A 25,871-nucleotide genomic window follows, 5' to 3' on the forward strand; every position below is an offset into this window, starting at 1 on the left:
CTGCCTTTCACTTTGAACCAATACATTTTCAGTATTATTAGGGAAAGTTGTTAATACTATAGTGCACAAAGGATTAACCAGAATCGATTACTTAATTGTCCACAGCAATCTGAAATATAACTATCGAGCTGTACATGTAAGTAAGGGCGGAAGGATACACATGTGCACAGCAAAATGTCCAGTTTTGTATTCTTTAACTCTTTCTGCTAATGGCTTTTTCCTTTCCCTCTAGTGGCCGAGCCCCGAGTTTGGTACACAAAACTGTATTTGAGTACTCTCAGATCAGCAGCCTCTTTACTATGTGTAGACCTCAACAGAAATCAGTAAATCTTACCTAGTTCTCCCCCAGAAATGGAAAAATCTCTTGGCAGGACTATCCATTTTTGGATACAATGAACCCGATTAGTGGCGTTCATGTTGACTTTGTCGATTCCCTCCTGAATGGCTTGGTAGATTGCCTGGTCTCTTGTGACTACAATCTCTGACACTTTAGTGGCTTTACTACCAGTCTTCTGGCAGAAGTCTCTAGCTTGCTCAGTGAGAATGTCAGTGGGCTCAGATGTATCTGGGTCCAGCACGGTCTAAAATATCAAATGAAGTGAATCATCACATGCTCACTCTTACAAGGCATTAAAAGTTTCTCTGATCAGGTCCTTCCTGACTAATAAGAATAAAGCAGCTCAGCGTCAACAGCCAAACATCCTGTAAAAGCAATAAAACCCAGAAATACCTGCAGATGACAATGTTTTTTTTTCCCCACTACCAAATACAATTATTTTTTACTTATATGCAGATGAAATGAACGGACTTCAAAGGTGTCAATGAATGAGGCAATAAAGTCCATCTCTAGATCTTGAATTGCTACCACATTTTCTAAATTACTCCAGTGTTACAGGGGAACATTTAAGTCATTGTTAACTTGAATTACTGTGGTGTAATGTAAGCAGCTTGAGATAGAAGCATTCTTTGAAATTTAGACTTCTTAAATTAGTATTTCTATTGTACCTGTAAATAGAGAGTATCAGTCATAGAGGTAAACAACTACAGAAAAACTAAAGGGTCATTCACTATGCATGCCCACAGAACAAAAAGTGCAAGAGATTTTGCAGTGGAAGTATATACTACAGCAAAGCTATGGATTATTTTATCCTACATTCATTCCTGTGTTATTTGAACAGAACAAATCATAGGGAAGTGTTTCAGGTGGAAAGTTTGTTTCTGTTGGAGAGTTTCTGTTAGAAATTGGGTTTGCCCCTAAAAGAAACACTTGTTGGCTTTGCTCGTCTGTAAAAATCAAAGGTATTGTTGTGCTCTGTTGCAGATTTCTCACTCTTCCAACATTTCTTAATCGAAAATTTCAATGTAGTTAAAAACTATGTCTTACTATACACATAGGAGAAAACAGCAGTAACACATAGATGTTTCACAGATCATATAACCGTATGAAGTTTAGATCTACCAGGATTTAGCCTGTAGCTATTATGCATTTTTTCTGCCACAAACATCCTCATACCCAATTTTGTGTCTTTTCACAAACAGATCAAAATTATTTTGTTAGGTGCTCCCTGAAAGCAATATTAAAACTGGTTTACCTTTAGAGTCAGCAACATTGACAAAAACTTCTTTTTATCTCCAATGACCATAGCATTGCTAACAATTGGGAGTTCTTTCTTAACAGCATCTTCAATTGGAATTGGAGGCACATTTTCACCTCCAGCTGTAATTATCAAATCTAGACAATAAAAAAGGCTGTTAGTTTAATTCAAATAAATTCTGACGATCAGGTTCATATCTCTCTGACATAAAGAATAAGAGATTTTTTTAACACTATGTTTTCATGGTGTTAAAGTTCATTATCTTAAGAAAAATGCTAATATTTTTTCTATATGTGCTCAAGTTCTCCCTTAAGTATAAGATATTTGCTCCAGATCACTTTTACATCATCTAGTACCAGGTTAGTTATTCTCAAGGAGCTGTTACATAATCTGCAGTTTTGGTGTGAACAATCATCTCTTCCTAATTAGGGTAGGATTCACGCTCTATTTCACTGTTGCCACCTCACCATAAAGTAAGTCCATTGTTAATGTCACGATTAAAACTAATTCTTAAAGCCACCAAGAGGGGTCAGACAAAAATAAGTTACGACTACAGGAAGGCTCCATAAAAGCAACAGAGAAAGAGAGGAGTGTCAGAAATCAGAGGAGGAAGTCTGCAGTGCAAGCAGTGATCCCTGCCCCGAAGGAACAAAACGACACACTGGAATCTTAATGTTTTTAAGGTTTGTATACAATGGTAGTCATACCTTATTCTACTAAGAAAGGAATGTACATTTTTATTTGAATGCATTGTCTAAAGTACAGTACATATATTCCTTGGAATGACCACAAATTTTAGTATTATCTAGGTAAATTCCAGCTCTTAGCTTTAATTACACTGGTGACTTCCCACTGTCCTCATAGAACAGTTTGTAGCATTTCAGAGTATGCTCCAATAAAGAAAGCAGACAAATGGTACACCAGTCCTGTGTGTAAATAAGGGTTGGGTTGGTACCTGTTTCCCTATCAGTGATAACTGGAAGAATTTAGATGCAGTCAAGGGAATGTAGCACCCTTTCACCATTCACAGATTTGGGCCCTACCATCTCTACTGCTCCATGAGAACTATGACAAGAAATAACTTCCAGTCTATACTCAACTTTCTGGTATGAAATAGGTATTGATATCCTAATTATAAAAGTTGTTTTTCTCCCTATCCAACACATTGCACACACTTGAGGAAGCACGAACAGTGTTTATAGAACAAGAGACTTTGTCAAGACACAGATACCTGCCAAAGCTAGCTGTGTATCCAAACTTGTCTAGGTCTGTTTTTTCCTTTCATTCCACCCTCCTTTTGCCTAAATCCTATCCTTACTTTAGATCCTCACCCAATCACTGGCACTTGGGTTTTCATTGTCTGACACGTCAGCTTTACCACAGGAGATCCAGACAACAGTGGCAGCAACTTTTTCCACCCCTCTACAAATACTCCCCCTGTATGGCCTTCTCTAGCTACATTGTTGTGCTTTAGAGTAGTTGTTAGTAACTCAGCAACCAAGGAAGTTGTAAGTGCAACACAAATGTTATGAAGGAATGAGACTAGGAATCGGTAACTGCTATGCTAAAGGAAAATGAATCAGACAAGAAAGCAAACTAAAATCAAGATAGCTGCATTTGGTGCAGGCTATTAATAGGACCTACTTAAGTTCTGATTCTTAAGAGGACACTGCCATCCTATTGACAAATTCACTCATCCATGTTACCTCCCCAGTGATTCACCATATATTCTAAGATGATAATTACTCAGTTTTTAAATCTTCTTCAGTTACATCTCAACTGTGACCAATCCCACCTTCTGAATCTAAATTGTTAAAACAAGCTTCCAAGTAAGCAAGTGACCGGGCTTACTCTTGTGAGACTTAAAGCTGTGTACTGTAATACCTAGGTTTCTTGCTTTAGCTTTCCCAATACTAGTCTCTGCAAACACATTGCCTAAGGCGTCAGAGGAACCTAACTCTGACCTACAGCAGTAACTGCTGTGTAACACAGGGCTCTCTCTCATTACTGTCTAAACATTCTAATGTGCAATTAAGGCAATTTAGCAAGATTCAAAGGGAGAATGGACAGCTTAATGGATTATTAGAATCAAAGATGACACATTAAACCTGCATTAGTATTCTATATTACTAATTGTAACTAATACTGAATAAAGGTCTGGAAGAGAAAAAGACTCATTGTAGGAGTTGAATCATCTCCACATCTTACAGACTAAAGGGAAACCTTTCCTGAACAGGGCACACTGTGGTTTCCTCATAAGAGAGTTTATTTTGCTTTCCTATCAGGTCAATGTCACTGGCAGTGGAGGAAAGACAATTAGACAGGCCAAATCTAACTGAACAGTTACCATTAACATGGAGCAAGCTTTTTACTTATTTACCTTTAATTCTTCCAGTTACATAGAGAAAGCCATCCTTGTCCAGTTTTCCTAAATCTCCAGAATGCAGCCACCCATCCTCATCAAAGGCTTCTTTTGTTTTGTCTTCCATATTTAAATAACCCATGAAAACAGTCCTTCCCCAGAAACAGATTTCTCCATTGCCTTCTGCATCTTTGTCCACCAATTTCACCCTGCAGCCAGGTGCTGGTTTCCCACAGCTATCAGAGAAAATCATAGATATTAAACATAATACTGATAAGACTTCTAACACACCACATCTCCAAACCCATCAAGGTAACTGCAAGTAACACCCTGCTGTAACTGTTAGAAAACTATGGAGTATTAATTCACTAGAGTACATATGTTAAGAGTATCTAAGCACTTTCTGGCTATCTTGCTCTGTGCTCCCTCGTTTGGTATTTTTCATCCCTCTGCATCTTCAGGTGTAAAAACACTTCAGTATTTGAGGTCTTGCATTTGAAAGTTAACCTACCCTGGGCCAGGGCTAGGTTATACGTCAGATTTATTAACTGTGTTGTGTGTATAATCCTGTAGATCCCTTTCAGTGCTCTTGGCGTGGCATGCTATGGAGGCAATGTGCTCAGCTTCTGACCTGGAAGTTATTTTGCCTCCCACAATAGAATAGCAATGCATTAAGAGAAAATCAAATCAGCAATGAGATCTGTGCTGAACTTAGTAAAAACTCTTCTGAAAGATATAATGAAACATATAATGAAACATACCAGAGTTTAAAATTAAAAAGCAAAAAGCAAAAATAGAAATAAAGTTACCTGTGCTGCCTGTAATTGGTTGGCCCAGATAGGCAATGTGGCCCTGTGGTCTCACTCATACCATAGGCCTCATACAGGGTGATATTCAAACCCAAGAAGAAATAGAGTGTTTCTGTATTGAGAGGAGCAGCACCAGAAAAGTGCTTCTGACAGGACGAAAACCCCAGCGCATTGCGTACTTTTGAAAGCACAAAGTAGTCTGCTAACCTCATCCAGAACTGCTTTAAATCACTGCTGAGGTAAAAACACACAAGAGAAGGAGACAATAAGTCAGAGCAACCTTGGAGATTGCCAAAATGAAACTGGACACAAATTTTATTTAGAGATTTATTTGCTGTTTGGTTTTGAGTGTTGGCAGAAGTTACATCAGTAAATCAGGTTACAGCTTGGTCTTTTTCCCATTTACTGTCTTTCCTTGCTAGTGAACTCCAGTTCTTGAGATGTCTGAATACTGCAAATACATCAAGAACATATAAAGCCACATCATATAAAACAAACTCTTGTACTTCAGGTTCTTTATCGGTTAAATGTGTCTCTGAGAACCTCTGCCACTACAATGCGAGTTGTGCAGGACCTATCTGAGAAGCTGAATGATCAGACAAGCAAAGCAGCACCATTGCACAAGCTTTTGGGATACATTTTCTGTAAGCAATTTCACACTTCATTGTGTCATGCAAGCTGGGGGACGTGTTAGTAGGAGTATGCTTTAAACAGTCACCTGTGTTTAAGATCAGCCTATTGGGACTGATAACTTGCATTGTATTTGCTGTTTTGCAAGGCCAAATGTTACACATTTACACTTAAAGAGTTTCACCAATGCTTCATGGTTTATTACAAGCAGATAGCTACTTTCAAGTTGATGGGAAATCTCACTCGCTATAAATACATACCTGCTTGAGCAGCTTATGTTTCTCTCTAAGCTAAGTGACATAGCCCATGACAGCATTTTCTTCTTCATAAATCCTGACTGAGCAGAAGCATCCTTTAATTTCTCCATGATTTTCTCCCATACTCTGGGAACTCCCATGTGAGATGTTGGCTGCACTTCTTTCAGTGTGTTGACCAAGCTGCCCTATTAAAATCATTAAAGCATTTCAAAGTATTGCAAAAGATCCACAGCTGTGATAAAGAGGTTTGGTGATACAGTCTATATCTTGCAACACTAACACACAGAACATCATTAAACATGTAGGATACAAAGAAGGACTGCTGAGCCTACTTCAGTCAGACATATGCACTAACATTTGCCAGCTGACACATCAGGGAGGTATATATACAAGAAGGAAAACACACAGGTGGTTTAGATCCTTCTGCCTCCCTTTCCTCCAGAAATTGCTTATACTTCTTTTGCTTTAGATGCAAATTCTTCTGCCTTAAAAGAATCTGATGGATCTGGATTATCTATTTTAACTGGTGTCTACAGCACTGGATCACAGGTCTAATGGATTTTATTTTTCCATAATTGTTACAATAATGGGTTCTCAATCTTCATCCTCTCCTTGGGATATTTTCTAAGAAGAAGCAGCTGAATTAGGTACAATGCAAGAAAGATACCTTCAGAGCATCTGGCTCAGCAAAGTAAACTTGCTCTCCCCATTTGATTCCAGTCCACAGGTCATATATCTGCGCAGCTATGTGGCTGAGTGGGAGATAACTGACGATAGACTCCTGTTGGACCTCTGCAGGTTGCATTTCTCCTGCTCTGCTGCAGTGTGCTGATGTCCAAGTTATCTGTTTAAAATCGATTATAAAACACATTAGGTATTGTGAGTTTGGGGTTTTTTTTCCCCTTTAACACAAACTAAGGAGCCTCATGCCATGCTAATGTAACTGTGAAAAATCTGTGCTCACAGAAATTGGTGAAGACACTGCAATCTTTGACAGCACAACAGACTGCCAATTCCCTGGGGGATGCTCAGTCAAAAGCAAGATGAATTAGCAGCAACAAAGTCTTGCATATAACATCAGTAAATGCAGTCTTTCTGTTCCCTGACTAGGCTATTAATGCCACAGCTCCCTATGCCCTAATGACATGCTGAGCAGGGCAGCCATGGGCTGGATGGGCAAATTGATCTGCCTCTTCTTTTGCAACTCTCCTACTATGTATATATGCATATATATATATATATACATGTATCAACCTGGCACTTTTTACCGGTGCTGTGTATCTATATGTTTACCTAAAAAAGAACAAATAACACAGAGTGATCAGGGAGCTCAAAGGACAGTTTAGTATCAGCAACAAGCTCAATCCCTTGTATTGATCAGTACCTGGCTAAGCACTAATGAGGAAGATAGACGTTATATTCCACTCCTCTGGAAGCTTCTAGGGTGCTCACCACAGTGGTCCACAGGTCACACACGCACACCCCTATCCTGATCAGTGGCTTTGTGGATGTTTTTGAAGATGTGCTGTGTGACTTCATAGTGAAACTGAACGATGTTCCCCTCCTTCTCCATAATTCTCACCTTATCTCAGAAGATGCAGTTCAAGGATGCCAGATATGCAGATCTTCATGATCAGAATATGGAAGACCCACAAATATATGTGATAATATAAGGGGATTGGGAAAAGACACACATGCAAAGAAGAAAAACTGAAAAAACCCAAACCAAACCAAGAAACCGCTTTCTGAGAGGAGTCTGTAATCTAAATTGGGTAAGGCAGGACACAGACGTGAGATTATTCAGGATAGGAAGAGATAACAGGTACTGCATGTATTTGTACCACAGGATGTTCCTGCCAGCTCCTTTTCCTTGCAATAAATTAGATGGTACAAAACGTACATTTGGTCTAAGGAAATACAGATTCTCAAGAGAGGTTTTTAAGCAGCAACATGTTGTCAGGCCAGGCCACTCCAAGTTTAGATGGCACCACTGGGTATGTGGCTATGGGAGACTTACACACTAGACAGAACTGGGGTGTCTTTGAGATGCAGCTATATTGATTTGCTTCTCCTCCAAGCTTGTGGCACACAGGCACACTCACAGCAGATCTAGGTGGGTACACATATGACTGATTCAGCATTGGTTTTGCATATGGGCACTGGCAAGCATCTTTTGACTAAAGAAGGCAGCAGCACAGCTACAGGCAAGGCATGTTTTCCACTGTTCGTCAACATAAAAATAGCCTGTTTGTGATCATCAGCCAGGAATAGCTTGGCAGCTAACATGGAAATGACACCAGACTCCTTTGAGATGGAAGAGCATAGGATCTGCAGTGTAAGATCAGTCTTTTTGTCTATAAAGTCCTGTATGTTCTGCTTTGAAGTACTACTTTGCTAATTCCCTACATTTTGGTGAATTGCTCCTCACAGTGGACACCTCTGCAATAGTTTCTGGTTTAAGAGGAGAGGCCACAGCTGAGACCAGCCTGTTCACAGATTGGCTGTGCTCAGAAAGGCTCCCTACCATTTTCCACTCCTGCTCAGCCACCTTAAAAAAATTATGTATGTATATAACCCCAAAACAACTACAATTCAGATCTTTGCTAGAGGTCTTCCATGGAAAGTCCTTTCCAAAAGCAAAGCTGTTCTGATAGTGACTGGCTGATGTATATGATTTGTCTCTTTCAAGATAACCTGTGACATCACCTGAGAGACTTTATGGCAACCTGTGAATTGTATTTATGAATACATGCATTGGATCTTATAAGAAAACCAGTGAATAAAAACCCTATTCAGAACAAACTGTTCAATTTTGTGAAGTGCTAGTTTTGAATGGAGTTTCATCTTTCACCTTGCTTATATTTCACCAGAACGTATAAGCACTCACAACTTTGCAACTGCATTTTGAATACTGTTTTGTAGTACACTACCCACGTTGCAAAAGCAAAAGGATTTCAAGGCTCTAGTACCAGTCATTTCATAACACAAAAATAAATATCCTCATACTCTACTATTTTTAAGCTGAAGGAAGAGCCTAAAGCACATACATTGTCATGACTCAGCATGGCTCCTTTTGGCTTCCCAGTTGTTCCGGATGTGTATATTAGCACACAGCACTGATTTGGCTCTTGAGAATTAATTATATCATCCAAAGTAGTATCGGACACATCATCTCCCAACGCCAGAAACTCTTCCATCTAGAACACATAACAGAAAATACAAGATATCAAATGGCTTCTTACAAGTGGGAAGGATTCAATACCTTACCAGTCTCAAAAATGGCAGACAACTTCAGTGCCTTGCTCTGCACATTTCCAAGGCAAGTTTCCCCAGGTCTTGCCTATGTAAGAAAGATGGTAAGGCTAGCTTAGAACTTGATGTGTGAATTGCAAATAGACTACCTAAAACTGTGCTGCCATGAGTCTTTTTAGTGTCTAAGGGAATGGTAATACTACTTCTCCTCCAAGATGGGTACTATGGACAAGTCACAGAGACTAACACTCTGTTACTGTCTCACACTGTCAGAATAATTCTGAGTCTTATTCAAAGGAATCTGCATGTACTGGTTTTAAGTAAGAGTACACTTGTGATGCTCTATCTGTAATTCCTTGTCCTTTATATCAATACTAATATAAGCAATTGGATGAGAGCTTCTTTGCAAAAGTCTCATTGTCTGTATGTGAGAATGTTTGTCCAAATTACTTGCTGCTCTATAGCAAACAGAACATATGGTGCTGGACACAACTTCCATTCAAATTCAGCTCAATCTAGAATGAACTAAAGCTTTTATGATGCTGGACTTTTGTGCCACACAGATCAGCCTAGAAGGGTGCTGAACCTGATCCTCTTTATTATATTGGCTGGTCCCACACGCTTGTATTACACACACTTGATATGCTGCTAAGGGTGCTATAGATTTCAATGCTAATAGAAAACTAGAGTATAACAAAATCTTTTACGATAGATAGTCAAAAAAATCTTTTAAGATAGTCAACAACCCAACTGTCAGTTTCCCATTGGAATCATATGATTTATACTGTGCTACACAATTGTGTTATTCAAATGCAGCACCTCCATTCTTTAATGATTTCTTGGAGATATTCCTAGGACCACACAGCAGTAAAGGGAATGACGTTAAGGTCAGCAGAAACGAAAAAGGAAATCCTGTGCTTGAAGGGGTGCCCGTTGTTTCTTTCAGACCTCTGCCATTAGTGTTACATCAGTTAGCCTCGGTGGCACTGAGGCTTCCTTTTCTTGGGTGGCAAGGCTGTTCTAAGTATGCCTCATCAGCTTGATGCTTTTTGCCAATAAACCACAATTCTGAAAGGAGAGGCAGTACACAGCTCTGTAGCAGGTAGAGAATTTGTCACATTCTATCCCTTCCCACAGAATGCTGCTGCATAGTTTCACTAGCTCCTGGAAAGTCTGAGCCTCAAGGATGTAATTATTTCTATGTGATTTAGCAGTCATTCCAAGCAGACAGGCCTTCCTGACCTGTCTTCTCATTCTAGAATGTGTTAATCACTGTAAATCTGTTGCCTAGGCTTTGTTTACTGAACAGTACCTGCAATAGGCTGTGTTCCCATTCCACAGACCATGAAAGGTACAGTCACATACACCACTGACATTGCATTCGCCTGCTGGAAACATGTGCTCATCAGAGATCAAGGGCTCTGCCCTTACTGCAGCAATAGCTGCAGTTAGTTGTCATCGTTCAATACAAATTCCTTTCATCAAATGCCATGTGGTTTGCGTGGTTTGATTTACATCAAACCTAATAACCAATCATTTCCCAGGACAGTGAGTTATCTTTGATTCTTCCTTTACACAAACAACTATGGACCTGTCAGACACTCTCACAGCTCCCCTTCTCCACTGAGAAAGTGTGTCCAACATGACACCTGAACAGATCAAATCTCAGGCATTTAGGTTTCAGCAACTGAATGTTGTTCCAGAATTAACTGCAAGCTTATTCTTTTTACTAACAAATATAAATAATAAAATCATCATATTTTTTTATTGTACTGAGATGCAAGGGCATACTCTAAACCGGTACATACAACACTGTAACAGAAACCATTTTTTAAGTTATATGCTATTCAACATAGCAAATGATGATTAAAACAAGCGCAGAAGACTTATTTCTTGTGTACCTGGTAACCCCTCAGATCATCAAAATTGCAAGTATTTGTAAATCTTTCTTTGCTGTCCAGGCTACATTAGTATCTCCCCTCCCCCAGCTGAAGTTTTACAGCCTAAAACCTGACAATCTGTAGTCCACTTAAAATGCTGACTTTTGTATTCTTATTACTTAACTATTTTCAGAACATATTGGAATAACATGCTTACAAAAATCTGGTTTGCTTGAAGTGCTCTTGTTTCTTAAATTAAAGGCTGGACTTCTACCATTCAGAAATTCCTGATCCTGCCTTTGTCCTTTTCTTCCTGCTTGTTTTTTACAATGTGATGTGACGATTCTACATATACTAAGAACATATGCTCCTCTTTGTGTAGTCCGTACTTATTTCTCTTCACTTGTTGCCTGTCCCGTGGAATGCTTTGTGTACAAGCACTTTCACCTTGGATCCAGTGTAACTAATCACAGTTCAGGTTTCAACAGCACCAGTGGACAACTTTGATTTTTAACCATTTGAGGGCACACGTTCCCATCTGCAGTCTATAGGTGTTTTGCTAATCCACAAGTAAAAAGCCAGGAAGGCATAAGAGACAGTTATGCAAGGTACCTCTAATTTTAAATGTCAACTATCAAATGTGAAGTTACAGGTAAATTAGACAGAAAAAGCTGATGAAGCTTTTGAATGTGCTGGAACACATCAATGCATTCTAAATGGCAGACATTCCACAAATTAAATGTGGCAGAATTAATCAAATATCTAATACCCCAAAGATTATAACTCTGTTCTAGCATTCACATACCGTATACAAATTTGGATATCTCTTTGGAATGGAGTCCTTATACAGCACAACAGCTTTCAAGTGTGGCAAGCGATTCCAGATCTGTTGGATTGTTAAAAACAAATTTATTATTTATTACTCATATCTTATGTGGGGGGTTTCTCACTAAAATACTGTCAAAACTCTAATGGTTTGACAGTCACAAGAAACCTCTTGTTTTCCTTCACCTGCAAATATTCTCCCCTAAATTCACAACCAATGAGGGAGAGAAAGAATAAAAGGAAACACCACACAGTGTGTTCTAGAAAATCTGTTTTAATCTGTTTCAGTCAAAAAAGGAAAAAAACAAAAGCCAAACCCCCAGCCGCTGCTCCTCAGCATCCTCAGATACCAGACTTCCAAATAAGAACACTCCCGTGAGAGGTTTCACAATAGAGATAGTGCATATGGGACCAGCACAGCATTGAGAAATGGGGAAATGAGGGCATTTCAATAACCACTCAGCCACCCTATACCTGAATTATCTTGTCCAGTTGCTTCCGATTTTCCACAACCATGATATTGGTTTTGCTGTCATGAGCAATGTAGTGACAGGCCTCTGGAGAATTGGTTGTGTATATCCCTGTGACAATTCCTCTGCATCAAAATGTGTATATATAAGAAGATATATTTATACACACACATAACTTCACTTAGTATCAAAAAAAGTAATAATCAAAGATCAGCTGAAAGCTGAAAGAGCATGAAGATGTGGAAGTAAAGAACAGTAGAGCTGTCATGTTTGTTTCAAGTATTCTGATACACATGGCTATCTGATACATGCACATGGCAAAAACTAATCTCTGAACTCTATTTAGTAGAAGGTGCCATAGGCTAGAATTCAGCATTTTAACTCACTTGAGGCTACAAGAGAGTTAGCTTGGGAAGTGGTAAAAAACCCCCAGCAGTCATGTCTTCTTTCTGCTCAAGCTGCACAGATACCAATTTCAATTTCACTGGCACAGAAACACATTAAGAGGTAAAATTCAAATTGTATAAACAGGTACCAGGATAGAAGGAATCAGGCCAATTTGTATTTACCTGTCACTTCATCTACATGAACATATCCTGCTGTAGACAAACATTACTATAAAAGAGGAAGTCTCATCTGTTTCCCACATCTTCCAGTGATAAGATACTGTACAACAGCTTCCGTGTGACTGTCACAGTTAAGCCCGTAGCAAAAAGGATCAGTTTACGAGTGTATGCACTATTTTGGATATACTGAAAGCTGTGAGACTCCAGCAGGTTGCTGAATATGCCAACCACCTGCAGCACAGCTTCCAAGACACCAAATACTGATTTGCTACACTTCCAGACCTAGCAAAACAGAAATCCTCAAATCTGCCACAAAACCAATCAAACAAAAATCTTACCCAGCAAATACAGCTCCAACAGCTGAGATGAACCATTCTGGAGAATTAAATCCAAGGATTGCTACACTGTGGAATCGTTCAAGACCAAGCTTAAAAATAATAAGCATAAGTTCATATAATACAGGTGCACTGGAGAGAAACATAGCACGAAGCATGCACACAAACATAAACCATGGAAAGCTTTGATTTATTATATTGGTATTGGCAAGCCAAGTCCATCCCTGTTGTTATCCATAGCAAAACATGTAGCTATCAGCAGTTAACATGATCTAAACTTTCCACACCTTGTCTTGTCCGTTTGAGCCCTGCTGTCCAGAAAGGCCTGAAAAACAGAACTTTTCAATAAGAGCAAGCGCATAACAAGTACTAATCTTACCCTATGTTTAAAATGTTTTCAAATCTGTCTTTATTCCCCCAAATTCATGACAGAGCTGCTTTTACCTATTTTTCTGTTTTTAATCTTTAGGCCTTTTGCTGAGCTTTGTATGCAGTGAGACAGTGTAATACAGCAACTCTTCACTTGAAGTCAAGTTTCCTTGACACCAGTGTAATCTCTTTGATCAAAAGCAATTTTCACCAGTATTATTTCCATAAAGAATGTGACTGATGATCTTCAATTAGGAAAAGCCTCTTATAGAGCGCAATGGGGGTTTTGTTTGTTTTAAGAAGACAAAGGCAGAAAAAGGAATTGGTTTTGTTTCTGGTACCTACCTTCAAAAAGCCTTTGGCTGCTTTCCTGGAGAGGCAGTAATACTCTGAAAAAGTTATCTTCTCCCACTTCCCATTCTTTTTGCTGGCCAGAGCATTAAGAGATCCATACTTTTCTAGGCTGTCCTTGAACATCTGATGAACGGTTATGGGAGTCTGAGGACATGAGTTATCTATCCTCAGCCTGACTCTGCCATCAGCTAGGGAAGTCCACAGAGACTCTGGAAAGTAAAGCATTATCACCAAGGTATTCCACCAATGAAGAATACCATGTGACTGTGTACCAAAAGACAAGAGGATTGAATAAAAACTGCAGGACGAAGCAGAACTCTGGCACTTGCCACCTTTTGAGAGAAGGGCTTTCCAATTTTATAACTATCAAATAAACCATGTAGAAAGAAAAAAAAAAATCTTTATTTCTCACACTTTGTTCTGCATCTTGAATAAAAGTGCCACCATACAGAATTACACTGATCTTTTGTGTGCTACAGGCACAGCTCCAGTTTCAGAAGAATCTGCTTGCCCACGCTCAGCCCTGCACAGCCACTACCCCTTGAGCTGGTGAAGTAGCTGGTGAATCAGAAGGCTACAGAGATCCTAAAGACTGAAACCTTTGTTCTTGTTCAGCATCCAAGATCCTTTTGCTTGTCGCAGCTCTTTCCTCCCTCCTTCCCCCCAGCTATTCACCTTCATTCTGCTCATGCTCCTCACTACTTCCCACATTTTTTTTCCTTGGTTATCTTGTGTTCCAGTATGTATATCCAACTCCACTCATTCCTGTCTTGCCCTATTTCCACACCATCGTTCACCTTCTTCTGCTTCCTCACCCTGTATTTTTGCCATCCACATCCTGTATTTTTCCTCCCCTTCCTTGACAGGACTCAGAGACAGAGCACCAACTAATGTCACTTGGCTCTCAGCACTGGTGCCAAGGACTGGGGCAGTCCCTGGCATTCACAAGAAATGACTGCCTCAAGGATTCTATTTGGCTCTTGCAATCCCAGCAAGAAGCAGGCTGAGTATAAATACACTCCTTGGAGAATCTAGGGGTTAGTAAATTGGCAAAATTGAGGTGAATTCTCACAAGGAAGACAAAACCCACTCACAACTCCCCTATCAAACGCTCAGTTCCCGTACTTCTGAACAAAATAGTATAAGAACATTTTAAGAACATTTTTTCCTTACATTTACTTTCCTAAATGAAGAAATATTTTTAGCATAATCATTTTAAAAAAATCAAAAGATTCCACAGAGAGCTGGTGGAATGTTTCACACTGAAGAGCTTCGGCTTGTCAGAATTAAGAGTAACAGCAAACATTACTTTTGACATTTTCTTCAGTAACTCGTGCTACCTGCATTACACTTTGTACCCCAAATACTTTTTCATTCACTAATATATGACCTTGGCTTATGTCCTTCATATGAACTCACTGAACATCAGAGATGGAGAGGAAAGACTTATTCCTAAAAAAAGAGGGTTTTGTCAGATAAAAAGTGGCAGAGATTTTATTCAGACAGGTAGCCTCACTGTCACTCCGAGTCTCTTGAAGTGTTTTTTCCTCATGTCATTCTCCTCCAGGGCCAAGTTCCATGATCAGACTAAATTTTCCTGATCACTGTCTGCTGCTGAAGGAAAAGATGGCTCAGAGGAATCTTATATATACAGTGTATGCAAAAACTGTTCTGCAGTTTGTCTTAGGAATTGCTCCAAGGACAGCTCATCTAATTGTTTGGGATTTTAGGTGTGTGGTTTTCCCACTGAAGTAGAAATGTTTAACAAGGAATTTTACAGGAGGAAACAGTTAAAAACTTCATAATTGCTAGGTTTTCAGCTGATCTTTCTCAATATGGTCCGAAACACCAAACATGGAAGAACAACTCTGAGAGCCATGTAAAATGCAAAAGAACCAAGGTCACCTTTAGACAGGTAAACAGACAGGCTGACTGTGGTATAGCCCCAGTGCATGACCTGAGGAACTCCAAGGGATATTCCATAGATATACCCTGAGAAGCAGAAACTAAACCAGTGACTTCTGCTTGAAACTGATTCAGGTGTAACTCACAAAACAGTATCTTGATTATATGCCAGTTCCTGCAAAACATCCCTCTGCTCTAATGATGAGAGAAGGTATTCAGCTCTTTGCTGGAGGCTTTTCTGACACAGTCATCATCCCAGATTCCACAGCTATGATGCCATCACATTCTGCTGACAACACAAATACATCATTCCTCCTCTCAGCCATTATTTTTTAGTTTTCTTTAAGATGACTTTGGCCCTGAAAGCTTAACTTCTCTTTAGTGAAAGCTGGAGCTGAGTACATACAGCTTGGAGTCTGAGAGCTTGGCATCTATGTCAAATTTAGCCCTGTGCCAATGAACGGATTAAACAGAAAGGAACATGAATGTATCAGCAAATACATAGTGATGCTTTTTAAAAACTCAGAAATCAGCTACCTGTAGCTTGCCTTGCCACAGCTGGGAAAGAAGGAGGGCTTTCTGCCATATCATCCTTTTCCCACAATAAACATGTAACTTTAAACAGTCGGAGAAACATAAATAAATAGTGGAAGTATTTTTACATTAGTAAAAACATTCAAATACTTCAGTATGTGGAAACTTGCACCTTTTCCATTGGAGGAAAAAGAAACATTTAAGAACTGCAATAAATATATTGATCTTCACATCAATAAACTACCACCAATCTTGGTCAGAGAAATAAGATCCCCTCCAAAGAGTGTCTCTACAAACTGACGTGCAGGGAGTGATGCATCAGAACAAAATAAGCTTCATAACAACCCTGACGGTTCCAAAACTGATCACTTCCAAAATGGAAGCGTGTGGAGGGAGTAATCAGGAAGAAACATCACTACAGAAACATTGCGCAGGCATGCAGGAAAGTCAAAATTCACTTGGAATTGAAATTGGCAAGTGATATTAAAAGCCACTTCTACTGGTACAGTAGCAGCTAAACTGAGAATCAAGGCTATCACAGGCAACCTACTGACACAGGAGGACTGATGCAGTCAGCGCCGCCTTCTCCTTGGTCTTCACTAGCAAGATCAGGCTTCCTGGGTCTTGGTAAGATAATTAGTCTTCCAGAACAGTGGTCAACATTTCTGAGTCTACCTATCAGCCAATTGCAAGTGACATTCTTTAGGGGTTAGTCCCAAGAATGATACTGTTTAATGACTGCATTATAGTCTTGGGCAATAGAATGCACCCTCACCAGCTTCAAAGATGACACCAAACTTGGGGAATAGGCCGACATGCCAGAAGGCAGGGCTGCCATTCAGATGGACCTTAGCAAACTGGAAGATTAGGCTGACATAAACCTCAAAGCTCAACAAGGGTGAATGGAAAGCTTGGGCTTGGATAACCCCATGCAGCAGCACAGACTGGACACCAGCTGTGGAAAAACTCCTGTGGCTCCTGGTGGACAAGTTGAATTTTAGTCAGTAGTATGTCCCAGTGGAGATAAAGAGCTACATCCCAGGCTGCATTAGGAAGATTATAGTCAGCAGATCAAAGAAAGTGAGGGTGCAACTGAAGCAGTGTGCAGCTGGAAGCCCCCGTGCAAGTGAGAGGTCCTGTCAAACTGAAGCGAACCCAGAAGAGGGATTCCCAGATGGTCAGGGGCCTAGAGCATACTATATAAGAAAAGCCCCTAAAGGAGCCAGGTTTCTTCCATCTAGAGAAGGTAAAAGAATGAATCTAACTGCATTCTGCCACAGACTGAAGGGGGTGATACAAAGAAGACAGATTCTTTTCAGAGGCATGCAGCAGAACAGGAGACAATGGACATGAGCTGCAGCAAGGAAAATTCTTGCTGGATAAAGAAAAGTAATTTCACAATGCAGGTGTCAGCCTAAGAAGAGGGATGAAGAGGCTGTGGAATCTCCATTACTGGAGGTTTTCAAAACTCAGCTGAATAGAGCCGTAAACCCTCCTAAGAGTAGAAAGCTGGACTAGTGGCCCTCCAGTGTAAATTATTCCAACATAAATTATTTTGTGATTCCATCAGTATAAAACCAGCATGAATGATTTATCCTTTAACTTGACACAGGTAAATGTAATGCCAATGTAATGCTTGCTGCCAACAGTAAGATTACATATGTATGAGAAAAAAACCAAAACCTGGCCTGCTTCTACACAAACGAGCTTCTACACATTGGTGGACAAGAATGGGGTAAAAGCTCCAGAACAATCTGGCCCTCATCAGACAAATCTACTCCTGGGGTTGCAGAGCATATCAATTATCAAGTGAGACAGTTCTGTACAACTAGAGTATACCAGAATCTCCTTCTTTTCTCCTGATATACAAAGCAGACCCACCACAACCCAACACTGAGCTTCCTTCTCCCAAAAGACTTTCTGGAAGAACTTTTTGACATTCAGTCCGCACTTCACCGCTCAGCATCTGCATAGCTGTGTGAAGTGTCCAAGTCAAACACTACTTCTCATTGAAATGGATAACAAGTAGTGCCACAGATTCCCAAAGTCAAATAAAAGACAAAGTCTAAGTTAAATTGTAAACTCCTGATTCATCAACTTACAAAAATATCTAAACCCAAGTAAAGGAACTGCTTAATTAAAATGGATGGGGTGTGACTTGTGTTTGCAGGAAACTGATGACGGAACAGCTGGAACAGCTTCTACCCTCAGTTGTTCACCTCACCTTTCTTCCAGAGGCTGTGGTCACCTCTGCAGGAGTGGCTGAATGGCATGTGCATTCCTTCCTGAACACTGTGGTTTACAGCTCAGAATATTACTCTCAACTGCAGCCAGCAGCAGCCTCTGGGAGAGAAGCAGGGTAGATAACTGACAGCAGGAACCAGCGTCCCAGATAAATTCTTAGTAAAATAGGTCAGAGCCTTCACAAGCACACGAGCAAGCGCTCTGCAGAATCACAGCATGCGTCTCAAGTAGTTCAGTAAAATACCCTGAACATTTGAAAACAGAGGTTTGAAAGTTATCACCTTCAGCCATTCAGATTTATTTCTGGCTTATGGAAAAACAAAAAGCAGACGGTGAGCAGCTCAATTCTCAGAAAGAAACCTACTGTGTATCAAAGAATCGCCTTTTTAAAAGTCAATATATATGCATACAAATATATATTTAGACATATGTCAAATATAAAGTCTGCATGCGAGTTTCCTACATACGTTAGTTCTTCAAAAACCACTTGCAGCCATTGCTCCAATTGTCCCATAGAACAAATATTCTCTGTTTAAATGGGCAAATTTAGACACCAGTAGCAGACTCACCAAGGCAACAGGGAGCTCTCTCAGGGCTGCAAACCTTCCAAAGACTCTCTGCAATTTCTGCTAGCAAACCTTTAAGCCACATGGTAGCAAACAAGGGTAAATTTACCACTGTAATTGGTTTAAAATTACAGTAGTATGCATATGCTACAGTGCTACACAGAACTCATCAAAGTATAGATATTCCCTTACGGCCTCCAGTTCTTAGACAGTATGCCAAATCCTCAATAGCTGACAGATGCTAAGTAAGCTGTGCTGCCAAAGGTAACACAAGAATTGGTATGATGTTCCATGGGAACAGACTATTATTCATTTCTATCTAGTAATCATCTCAAATACAGGCAAAAGCTGGGAAAAACTATTGAATTCATACAAGCTTACAGAAAGCTCCTGACAATTTTGCAGTTGCCCTGATTCACTTGGGTTTCATTTTACTTTTTTGGCTGTCTCTCTTTATCCCAGCCCTGAAAAATTGTCAGTCATAACTTGCTAGATAGAATAGGCACAAACATTGTATTACAGGAAAAAAAAATAATCACCTTATAGGAGCTCAAATTTCCAAGGATCATCTTTTACATGCTTACCTGTTGGCTCTATGCCTTCATCTTGGGTTTCCTCCAAATGAAGCAGTGAGTCTCTGCGGACAGTCTGTGCATCTGTAAAGGTTCTAAAAGAAAATATACCTATTAAAAGATTATTCAGGAGTGCTAGTAGGATCCAGTGCACTCAAAATGCAATAAATCCAAGGGGAAATAAAAACACAGCTTGCAAGCACTTAGAAACACAACAGGAGAAAATAGAAAGCTCAAAAGAACAAATAATATTTTGCCCCTTTGTTGCAAACACTAAAATCACGTTGAACACAGAAATACCTTCACTCTAAGGAAGACATTCTTATTTCATACCAGTGGACTTCTGGCTTCAAACATCATGGCATATAAAAGATGGAGATAGTAATTTTGAATCATAACAGAGAGGTCATGAACCATGCAAGTATACAGAAGGAACTATCAATTTTAACCTTGATCATGCTGCCACTGTATTGATACCTTGTAAACTGTCAAGGTTGTTACCTGTTGAAGCTTCAAGGTTAGGGGCTTTTCTGTTGGCTGGCTGGTGTTTTTTAGAGGCTAGGAAAAGAAGGAGATTTACTTCCTAATAATAACAATAAAGTTTCCCAAAATTGTCACCAAAGCAACAAATTATCATTATCACATGGACAAAATGAACATTTCTTGGCTTAAATTAACCAGGCAAAGATTATAGCACAGATAATACAGCACAGAAAGTCTGTAAGGTAACAGAATGCAGAGGATTATACGAGCAAACCATATAACCAATAACTAAGCATTTGACGACTGCATATAGCAATACACTGCAGATTATTCATGAATAGCAGCATGCAGAGTTTTTATTTAGCTGACTTCATTTAATAGATCACAAGGTGGGAATCGGCAGCCTTCAAAGGCCAGGAACAAATTATGGTTACCTTTATTCCAACAACTACAACAAATGAGTCCTGAGTGAAGCTCAGGAATTCCCTCCCCTCCACAGTGTAATAAACACAAACTGTAGAAAGTCCAAACAAGGGCCTTCCCAGCTCTCCATTAAATAACAAGCAACTTCAAAAGCAGTTTTGTTACACAGCAGTGTCAGGTGCCCAACGCTATGTCAGACATTATTTCCTACCTCACATTAACTACACTTTGTAGAATACCTATTACACATATGTGGGCACTCCTAGAAATTATTATTGTTATTCACAATGAAAACATTCTTTAAGCAAGCTGTAACCAAGCTGGATCCCTGCTACAAGAGTTTAGCAGATTGCACAATTCTTCACCCATCAGAAGTGACAATCACAGTTCATTTAATCTCCTGCTGCTACCATGCTGCAGACCTCCGTGCCTCAGAGCAGAGGTACAGGTAGCAAAAGCAGCTGAAGAAAAATGAGGAGTCATCACTAATCTTGCCTGTGAGGATATTTCCTCTCTTGTGAATGGCATAATGGGACAAAACATGAAAGGGCTTGTCTGATGAGCAGAGAGGTAGGCTCTGAAAATAGTCACTGGCTTGGTGAAGGTGGACATTGATGAGAAGCTGAGCAATGTAAATATAGAGAGGGATTATACTGCCTTTTGAAAGGTAAGCCTGTATTTGACAGATGGGAAAATGGTGATTTAATTAAGTGGGATTGCATGACAGATTGACAGACCAGGAAGACACATTAGGGAATAAAAACAAAACATCTGAAATTTGCCATCTCAACACATTTCCTAGTTCTTGAGCATTTTCTTATTTTGGAGAGAAATTACATTTGATGTTTAGAAATCTAATGCAATCTTTTCCTTTAAATACCTTTTGAATACTAAATATTTAACAACTTCTATTATTTTATGAAACAAATAAAACCGTCAAAAAATGAACAGTAAAAAAAGTCCTCAGAAGAACACAAATCTGATCAGTAATATATCAGAAGAGCTTCCTTTGAAGCTACTCAAAACTTATGACAATCATCATTCATGACTTTTCCCAGATGAAAATCTCTTTGGTTTGCTTTGTTCTCATCCGACTGTTACAGATACCAGTTCAGTTTATATTATGTTCCTTTAATAAAGAATCAACCAACAAGTCTAAACTTCTGGACTGGCACTGGTAATGCTGCAACATGCAGAAGCTGTTTGAGGAGCTCTGTGCATCCACTGTCTTCAGGAGTGCTAAAGTTAGTAATGCTGTGTGCAAAGTAGTTGCCACCTGCCTCGATGGACATAGCAGTCCATTTGAGAGTTGGTTATTTTGGTGGTTTTTAACCCTGGAAGTACTGTTGGGCAATTTTCTCTTTTATCGACAATATATGTGTATATTCAGAAGCATCCCTTCTGAGTGAAATAGTACGTTTTTAATGTTGTTACTTTAAGCTTTTATTAGGAATTATTTCTTTTAAAATTAAGTAAAGATCCAGGAATAGTTATAGTATCTGGAATTGTTCATGTGAGGCTGAATTGAGCAGAATTCAGTGGGACTGCTCCATCAAGAGCTTACTAAGCATCCTGCAGCAAGGAAAAACACAGTGCAGTGATGCTTCAGTGGCAAGATGTCCCAGCAAAGCCATAATGCTTTGGAAACCTGGACTTGCACTGCTACATTTGTTATTAAGGCTAAGGTTCCCTGTACATTTTTTAACTTTATTAGGGCAGGAACAGCATGTTCCAAAATCCAACAACCAGCTTAAAAGTGGATTCTCCATCCAATTTGTGCATTACAAGTTTATGGCTCTAAAAGTAACATGCAAAAACCTCGACAAAGCACACACGGAGGATTTCACAGTAGAGGCCACTTTAGTAAGCCAATCAGAACACAATGAGTTCTGTGTTACACAACACTGACCGCCTAGAACTAAACAAAGCATACTTCTGCACACCTCCATTAGCAGAAGCAGTTTTTGAATTACTATTTCCTGATGTAATTTGGGACTTAATTTCAAGGTACCTTTCTATCACACATGACCTCATCTGCTGCCTCAATTCAATGCTTGCACACACACCCCTCACCCGAGAGGGAGGCACAGCATGCTTGGTCTGACTGGCTTATCCAGAGGCTTGCAGCTACAACCACTACTCTACGGCAGCTCAATATAGTGTCAGACTGCAGCTGCTCTCACACAACCTAAAAAGCAAGAGTTTGAACATTCTCTCTCCTTTCCTTCTTTGTTTCAGAGGTTGTAACAGCTCTAGCAAGATCTGTTACAAACCAGTGGAAGTAACACGTGTGACTGATACTATAATGGTAAAATTGCAACTGGTGGAACTGACAATCCTTACCCCCAGAAGCAAAGCAACCCATCTGAATTTGCTGGCACAGCAATTACTTGTTTTAACCAAGTGTATTTGATGGAAAAAAAATGAATACAGTACCAATTCTTATCATAGGAACTATGGAACTAGTTCCTATAGAACTGTAGGAACTAAATGTAACAGCTAAATCCCTCCACTTTTAGCATTACAAAATGACAGAGGTCTCTCTTTCAATGAAGTTACACGTTAGGAAAAACTCATTTTTCTGTTACCAAAAGGACACTGAGGATCTGATTAACAGCACTACTTACTGTGATACTAATTTCCATGAGGTTTTTAGTTTCAAAGGACTTTGGAATTAGCCCTCTCCTTCCACAGGCTCTATGTTTCCTTCTCTGGTAATTGGAATTTCTGTTTACATCCCATATTCTAGGTCAAATATATCCAGATATACGCTGTCCTCTAAATTCTCTCCTCATAGGAAAATCTTGTGAAAATACTAAGAATAAAACTGAAAAGAATCTATAAAGTCATTTTTTAAGATGATAATAAAGCAATGATCTCCATGGACAAAACGTTATACAGAAATTCTCACTTCAATAAGCCTCACAGAATACACCAATTGTCCTGTATAATTAGGTTGGAATCTTTTCTCTCTCAAATTTAAAAACTATGAACTTCACGTTGTAGCACACAATATGTTTTGGCCTTAATTCTGCAGAGCTATTTCTAAGATCACAAACTGCACCAACAGAATATGAACACTGCTCTGCAGCAGTAATATTATCTTGGGCTTTAAGGAGAAGCTACTCATTAAACAGATTTTGTACAGTAGCAAATAAAAAGACATCTCTCATTCTTTTTGTATTCCAATTCCTTATCATTCTGCTCCTGCAGTTTTGTCAATTTTAAATATTTTACCACTTGGCTTTCTACAGGGGGTAGAATTTTTGTAAATAAACCAGTTTTCTACAAACTTGCAAGAATAAAACAAGCAGTTCATCAAATAACTACATATGTATCTTGTTAAGACATGATTCCGTACAAGGTATTCCTTTAGACTTTGGGATATTTAGTCATAACCCTTTGTATACATGAACCAAGTTGAAGTACCTGAAGTCTGAAAATCACATTCACAACTGCTCTAAAAAAAAAAAAAAAGACTTAACCCCCCCTTTTCCCCCCTTTATTTTTACAACTAAACCAGCTGGCAGTTGAGACTGTGCATTCACCCAGAGTGTGTTACCTCAGCTTCCAGACCCATGCTGTCTGGATTCACGATGAAGCTCCCATCTCCTCCTCCCTTTCCTGGTTTTTCTAACATTACACAGCTTCTCCACTCTCACCCTGTTCCTGGATAACATTGTACCATATGTGTGGGCTCCCGAGAGAGTGAAAAAATTTCTATTAATTAATTTTATTCTGGTTTAATGTATGGTAAATGTCCAATATTGAAGATCCTGCACTCATGAATATACATTATCAGGTAAGCTGAGATTAATGTAATACCTGATTTTGTAAGAGCAGTATGTTCAAGGAGCAAGGCTATGTTTACGGCCAACCATGCTACTGCAGTTCCTGTCTGCTTAACTTCCAAAGCTTTACTGTAACTATTGCAGCATTTTCATTCTTTTGGTTCTTCAAGATAAATTATCCTGCAGATTGTCTGCAGCAAAGAACATGGGAATGCTCAGTTACAGCGTCTGCTGAGTGTACACCATTTCTCTGTCACTTACAAGCTTTGTACAAAAAGCAATCCATGGAGCTTCTCCTGGGAATGCTCTGGTAGCAGCGCTTCCAGACTCCATGGCTCTCAGGAAGGCTCACTTGTACACACCACAATGATCCAAACCAGTGCAGCTTCTTCATCTGCTTCACTGTTCCGCTGAGGATATCATTTACAAGCTCACCCACCAGGCTACTTGCAAGTGGCAGGAAGCACATTACTACACATCTCTTACAACACTGTCTGCACCTTATAATTAAACTCTTTTCTCTGCTTGCCTTGCCCAAAGAAATATTTTGTAGTGTGCGGGAGTTCCCCTTACAAAGTGTGCAAATCCCCATCTGCACAAGTACTTTTTTCTCCAACACTTTGGCTGAATTGGCTTTCCAAACGATGACACTTGAATCTAGTTTAATGCACAAAAAATAGGCTCCACTGGAAAACACACGTTTTTTCCAAGGCAGAACTTCTTAATAAATTTTGTTTTCATCTTTCACTGCTTGCCTCTCCTGAGGATGACTTTGCCAATTCCATCTCTGAACTCCTACACCTTGGTTGTTTGATTAAGTAATCCATAATAAAGCAGATGAAAAAAGTCTTACTTCCAATCAGTGTGTATCTTTTGCTGCTTCATGCTACGTTACAAGTGTCCTAAATATTTATCTCTGCTCTGGGAATTACTTTTTTTCCCTAAGCGTTTGTTGCATGTTCTCCAGGACAACACAGCTGTACACATTCCACCAGCCTTAATCTACACTAGAGCTGCTTTTGGTAATATGTTTTGGGTCTACATCTGCACATTCCAAAGTACTTTTCATTTGGTGTCAGGCATTTTCAACAGCTCACTGGGACATCTGAATTCAAGATGGAATCATTAAGTAATCATCTGACAATTCTTCTGGCAGCAAAAAGCGATGGGTTAAATTACCTATGGGTAGCTCTTAGGGTTTAATGATCCTGGCACTTTGCCTAGAAACTTCAGAAACTAAATATCTTCATCTGGATCCCATTCACAAGTAATCCTTTCCCAATTCCCCATGCATCCTGCAAATGCTGAATCCAGTATTTTAAAAGAGAGCTCTGGAGAGAGGTTGTAGGAAGGAGCACAAGACAATAAATTTAGAATCATGAATCTGCCCTTAGAGTTCTAGACAAAGACGAGAGAGTTACCCTGACTGAAATCAACATATCAATGTAGTATCAAAGCTTGGACAGTTCAGCAGCTAAACAGAGATCTGTGACCAGCACATAAACACCCAAGTAACAAACACTGCATCTCCGGGCTCTGGGGAGCTGAGTCGTTACCCAAGACATTTTGAAGATGTTTACTCATTTTCTACAGCATAAGGTAAAAACCCCACAGTAACAACACACAACATTAGCTCCTTAAAGCCTCAT

The 25,871-nt window shown here is 39.5% G+C and overlaps 1 protein-coding gene across 5 annotated transcripts in view; it reads right to left on the bottom strand.

The window, feature by feature from the left end:
- ACSBG1 (acyl-CoA synthetase bubblegum family member 1) overlaps window positions 1–25,871 on the bottom strand; it is a 31,324-nt gene that overhangs the window by 433 nt on the left and 5,020 nt on the right. For 2 of the 5 annotated variants that reach the window (XM_057399919.1, XM_057399907.1), the window contains 12 exons: window positions 19,538–19,620; window positions 13,696–13,913; window positions 12,985–13,073; window positions 12,085–12,205; window positions 11,591–11,671; window positions 8,701–8,850; window positions 6,321–6,497; window positions 5,657–5,838; window positions 4,767–5,000; window positions 3,976–4,193; window positions 1,593–1,732; window positions 335–581 (listed from right to left, as the gene is read on the bottom strand). In XM_057399919.1, coding sequence (XP_057255902.1) covers window positions 335–581; window positions 1,593–1,732; window positions 3,976–4,193; window positions 4,767–5,000; window positions 5,657–5,838; window positions 6,321–6,497; window positions 8,701–8,850; window positions 11,591–11,671; window positions 12,085–12,205; window positions 12,985–13,073; window positions 13,696–13,913; window positions 19,538–19,620 — 1,940 coding nt within the window. Of the gene's footprint in view, window positions 1–334; window positions 582–1,592; window positions 1,733–3,975; window positions 4,194–4,766; window positions 5,001–5,656; window positions 5,839–6,320; window positions 6,498–8,700; window positions 8,851–11,590; window positions 11,672–12,084; window positions 12,206–12,984; window positions 13,074–13,695; window positions 13,914–19,492; window positions 19,515–19,537; window positions 19,621–23,058; window positions 23,512–25,871 lie in introns of those variants that run through there. The other 3 variants (XM_057399925.1, XM_057399910.1, XM_057399932.1) reach the window with 3 other exon arrangements.

This window comes from Pezoporus wallicus, unplaced genomic scaffold (assembly GCF_028554395.1).
Source record: "Pezoporus wallicus isolate ANWC-B61680 ecotype Strahan unplaced genomic scaffold, APGP_CSIRO_Pwel_v1 contig_3952, whole genome shotgun sequence".
Taxonomy (NCBI): domain Eukaryota; kingdom Metazoa; phylum Chordata; class Aves; order Psittaciformes; family Psittacidae; genus Pezoporus; species Pezoporus wallicus.